This window comes from Amphiprion ocellaris, chromosome 13 (assembly GCF_022539595.1).
Source record: "Amphiprion ocellaris isolate individual 3 ecotype Okinawa chromosome 13, ASM2253959v1, whole genome shotgun sequence".
NCBI lineage: Eukaryota > Metazoa > Chordata > Actinopteri > Pomacentridae > Amphiprion > Amphiprion ocellaris.
The window spans coordinates 13,966,649-13,971,751 of NC_072778.1; the positions used below are offsets into that span (position 1 = coordinate 13,966,649).

At 39.8% G+C, this 5,103-nt stretch overlaps 1 protein-coding gene across 6 annotated transcripts in view; it reads right to left on the reverse strand.

The window, feature by feature from the left end:
• Window positions 1-1,011, reverse strand: part of zdhhc9 (zinc finger DHHC-type palmitoyltransferase 9) — a 36,377-nt gene extending 35,366 nt beyond the window's left edge. For 3 of the 6 annotated variants that reach the window (XR_008603676.1, XR_008603675.1, XM_055016362.1), the window contains exon 1: window positions 291-1,010. Coding sequence is in view for 4 of the 6 variants with exons in the window: in XM_055016362.1 (XP_054872337.1) it covers window positions 291-454 (164 nt within the window). In the remaining 2 variants the exon portion in view is untranslated. Of the gene's footprint in view, window positions 1-290 lie in introns of all 6 variants that reach the window. The other 3 variants (XM_023290615.3, XM_055016360.1, XM_055016361.1) reach the window with 3 other exon arrangements.
• Between the last annotated feature and the right edge of the window lie 4,092 nt (window positions 1,012-5,103).

Consider the following 5,103-nt stretch of genomic DNA (forward strand, 5'->3'; position numbering starts at 1 on the left):
TGGTCATTAGCTTTTTTTCCCCAGAGCCTGAGATGATGTCTTCAAATGTTTTCTTGCAGAAGATTATTGACACTTGAAATTTCAAACGGATAGTCTACTTTTAAGACAGCTGCCGACTGAATCTCTGTTGATTAATTGATTAGCTGTTGCAGTAGTAAAGTTGGAATATGGTGACAGCAAGTAGAAAAACTGGAGATTTTTGCACTGGGAAGAGACACAAGGGCCTTGAAGTGACTTGTACACACTTTTAAAACGATTTTTGATATAATCTGAGGCCGATCAGGACTTACTCGAAAGCGAAGAAGAGCGAGCAGGTCCCGATGATGAGGAACAGGGTCAGGTAGAAGACTCCTTTCTGCCGGGCCATCATCACCCGGCCGTCGCAGCAGAAAGTGTTTTTTCCCGGCAGCTTCTCCCATTTTCGCACCTTTCGTGTTATCATCACCGCCGACATGGTGTCCTGCTTTCAGATCTGTGGCTCAGTGCGAGTTATTTCTGCCGCAAAAAAAAAAAAAACGCTTCAGACAACAAAGCTGATGGTGGATTTAGTGTATTCTTTAAAACACCTTGATCACGGAGAGACGGCTGGGGAGCATTTTAAAGTGTCGCAGTCACATCATCACCGCTTTCTAATCCATAATATTACCGCAGCAGGTCGTTTCCCCCCGATCTCGATGCCCTTTCACGGCTGCAGATTCACCGAAATTCATCCGAACGCTTGCGGCAGATGTTTCCCAGCGGAGGCTCGACAATCCAGCCGTGGCATCGGGACGTCGGACCTTGACCGGTTGACATTCATATCATCTCGCTAAATCAGAAATGATCGAGCAGCCTGTGCGGCCACAGACAGCCGGACTATGACGGTGTCCTCCGAGCCTTCATTTAAAGAAAAAATCCCTTTAAAAAATAGAAAATAATCGTCCGTGTGCTGAGCAATATGGGAAGCTGTTGGGTGTGCTTTTTTCCCGCAGGATGCCAGCTCTCGGTTTTTAGTCAATGGCAGCAGGAAACACGCCTAGATTGAAATGTCTAATCTTAAAGGGGCAGGACAGGTGAAAGAAAAAGGGAACAAAGGACACACACACGGTCATGATCGCATCGCATTAATACGCCAAATTGCCCCCCCTGTCCTGCCCTGTCGCCCCGGAGGGAGGAGAGCGTGAAGAGGTGTATTAATGGAGTTAATTGTTAATAGACACCAGAGACACGAGTCCCTGGAGAGAGCAAGTGTAAACACTACAGGGGTCCTTTTATTCCTCATTCTCCAACATGCTTCAATCTCATGCACGTTGTTTGTGTGTCAGGTTATTTACAGTGCAATGTTGTGTTTGTGTTTGCACATGCATAGCCAGTACTTTCTTCCTTGTTTGTGTAACAGCCTATGCATGTTAGGGTCAGAAAATATGGAAGTACAATGCAAGAAAAGCATGCATGACAGAATGAAACTGAAGCAACACATCTGTGTCTTTGCTATTATCAAATCATCCATCCATCATCTATGCACCGCTTAATCCTCATCTGGGGACACCATGGACAGGCCGCCAGTCTATTGCAGGGCTACATAAACAGACAAACAATCACACTCATATCAACACCTACGGACAATTTAGAATAATCAGTTAACCTCAGCATGTTTTTGGACTGTGGGAGGAAGTTGGAGAACATGGAAAAAACCTACACATGCACAGGGAGAACATACAAACTCCATGTAGAAAGATCCCAGGAAGGCCAAGACACAAACTGGGGATCTTCTAACTGCAAGGTGACAGTGCTAACCACTGTGCAGCCAAATATCAAATCCAATCAAAGTTATTTACATAGCAAGTTAAAGTCTACCTGAGTTAACCAAAATGCTGCAGAGTCTTATTTCAGAAAGTTCTCTGCCTCACCCAGAGACAATGGTGTAACTCCCATTTTTGTGCATTACCATACTATACAGCCTTATATCATTGTCCATAAAAATTCAAGCAATGAAAGGAAAAAGGAGAGGAAACCTTCAAGCTGCTGTGCTGTTGCCCCACAACAATACACCTGTTCACTCAGCACAGGTGGCCGAAGCAGCCAAATGCTGCTTTGAACTGTTGCTCCATTCACCTTATTTACCCAACCTGTACCGTCTGACTTCTATCTGCTGCCCAAACTGAAATCCCACGTGTGCGGTCGGCATTTTCAGAGTGATGATGAAGTGCTGTGGAGGAGAATCTGGAGGCTCAAGCTGTGACTTTCTTCCATGAAGGAATAGCAAAACTTTAATCTCGGTGAACCAAGTGCATTCAAGCTAAAGAACAATCTTTTTAAAGTACATATGAATGGTCACACAGCAACACAAACAAGCATAAGAAGCTATCAATCTGTAAAAGCAAAGAAGAATGTGTAAAATATTAAAATGGGTAAAACTGGGTAACAAGTTAGATCAAAGTCTAAGATAAAATACATATAGAACACTAAAATAAAGATCATTATGAGAAACTAAACGGCACTGAAAAATTTTATGTTTTGTGGTTTTTCCTAAAAATGTCAGTATAGGAGGGACTTTACGTTGCAAGAAGGTTATTCTAAAGTTTTAGAGCTGCAAGCTGCAAAGGCTCGAGCTCCCCTCACCCATCATCCATGAAAATTAAACAGGTAAAAGCATCGTTTCTGAGTAACTAAGAAGCCTTGTACTACCTTATACAATATGTAAAGGTAAAGGATTCATTTTGATCCTAATCTATTAACATTTTTACATCTCAGTTTACTAGAATCAGCTTTCATTAGGAAAACAAATGCAGTTTGCACACAGTAAATGCAATAATCCTTGGTTGACAGAAATCTGTGCCTTTTCCTGCTATTTTGGACCATTTATTAAACAAAAATGTCTACTACTCTAAAACTGATTAAAAAAACATTTATTTTTCTATTTACTTATCATTTTGGTGCTGATGGTTTTCCTTTGGTGCTGCTTAATCCTTTTTGAGGTGAGCCAAAATTTCCACTATGTGGGAAAATTTCTGGAAATGCTGAATCCTAACCATTATCTTGGTGTTACAATTAAAACAAATACACTGATGCAAAGCATTTTACGGAAAGAGTTTGATTCTGGTTTGCTTTATAGAGACGTCATAAGCAGTCGAGGAAGCCTCTTGCAGTCAATAAATATTAATTTACATAAGTAAACAGAAAGTAATCATTTTGATCTTGCATTGTATATCTAGCTGTAACTTAACATTCAAAAGGCACCAGTTTGTCTTTTAGAAAGCCAAACTAGAGTCATTAAACAAACTGGATTGATCTCAATCTCAGCCTTTTAGATTTTTGTATCTATATAATAGAGAGTTAGTATAGTTTTATGTTTTCAGCTGCATAATAATAATGACATTTACACTGGCCATACATGGTGTACAGTAGCCCTATGCTAAGTCGCAGTCAGTAATGACATAAAAAGTGACATTAAGATGGTTCAATATTGGCTCAGCTGAGTCATACAGCTATTCTAACCTCTGTGTTGCTACACAGAAGAAAGAACACGACTCTCTGAGACACACAGAGGACGACTGGACCATAAATGACCCAGAGAACGAACCAAACATCCTTCACTCTTCGTCTGTCCCAACATTATTCACCAAAGAAAAACTACTGTATGTATCCATCAGTCAGGATCCCTGTTGTTTTATATCTACTCTAGAGGTGGACATTATTAATACATGACCAGCGGATGCTGCTTTAACCGACCTGCCAACTCCAGTTCAAATGTATCACGGCCACAGACAGCTAAAGTCTGAACTTAATTCCAGATGCCAGACTTTATTACGTAATGAAAGATCTATGAGGACGAGTCTGATTCATCTTTTTGCAAGCAGAAAGCCTAAAAGTTGTGTGACTGATCGAATGTGTTTTTAAAAGGAGACATACCAAAACTACCTCTACCAGCAATACTGAAACTATCATACTAACACATACCCCAAAATGACAAGACTTTTGAAGAGGTGTCAAAAATACATCAGGTACTAAAAACCTACTAAATCCACTCACATTAGGTTCATATCAACATGAAACCACCAGTACGTTCAAAAATAACTGGGAATCTCACAAAAAAAATATGAATACTTTATCTACAGCACAATCTGCAATGTGAGATTTATCATCATACTGAATGGTGTGTACTTTAGGTCTGCTGTATTTACTGTAATAAATTGTATTAATATTCATCAAAAATCTGTTTAAATGGGTGCTCTCCTAATTTTGCATTTGATCATCAGATGAGGAGTGATACTTACCCCATGAAAACAGCCGTATGCAGTGTGTGTTCTGTGATTCTGGTGGGGGTTTGTCAGGTCAAGACACAACCCTCTCCTGATCAACAGTCTAAAGAGAAAAGACTATGAGGTTATACAGTGGCATTATGGGGATTGCAGGATCCAGCATTTATGGAGTCAGGGAAGAAAAGTTTGGAATATTTTGGCACATGTAACATCAATGTCGACATTAAAAGAAAGTCTCCCCAAAGTGCCCTAATGTTTCAGAAGCAATACCAAATAATTACCCTTTAATCAACTTTCTGGCACAAAAAGGAACAGCATGTTGGGAGAAACATTTCTGATACAACAGCAGTAAATCCTGACATCCAAAGGGAGTTAAAAAAAAAATCGTGTTCCTTGTGAGAGATCATCCTTATTCTGCTGTGCCTACATAATGTTTCCTATTTGAGATTATTTCCAAATGTTTTGTATGGAATTTTGAGAATCTGTATGTTCACTTACCACAACCTGATTATTTGGCACTTCAGCCGGTAAAGCTAGGAGGCTAAGAGGTACGTTTTCTTTAATTCACATTAACGTTACTTTAATTTAGCTACCACTCACCTGCTGAGTTTTGTCCTTTTGTCTCCATCTATCGGCATCTGCGAGCAACTGGTCCAAATTCATAAACATTTAACAATTTATATCTTCTTGTAGTTTAGTTGTCGCTCTCTAACGAAATTGTAGTTTAATAAAAGTCGCAACCACAAACTTTAAAGGAAAAAAACTCGCCTTTAGTGCCAAAAAACTTTAACTATCCACTAAATACTTGTCCACTAAATAAAGTTTTGTATTTTGAACATCCCGTCCGTCCTGCACAATAATC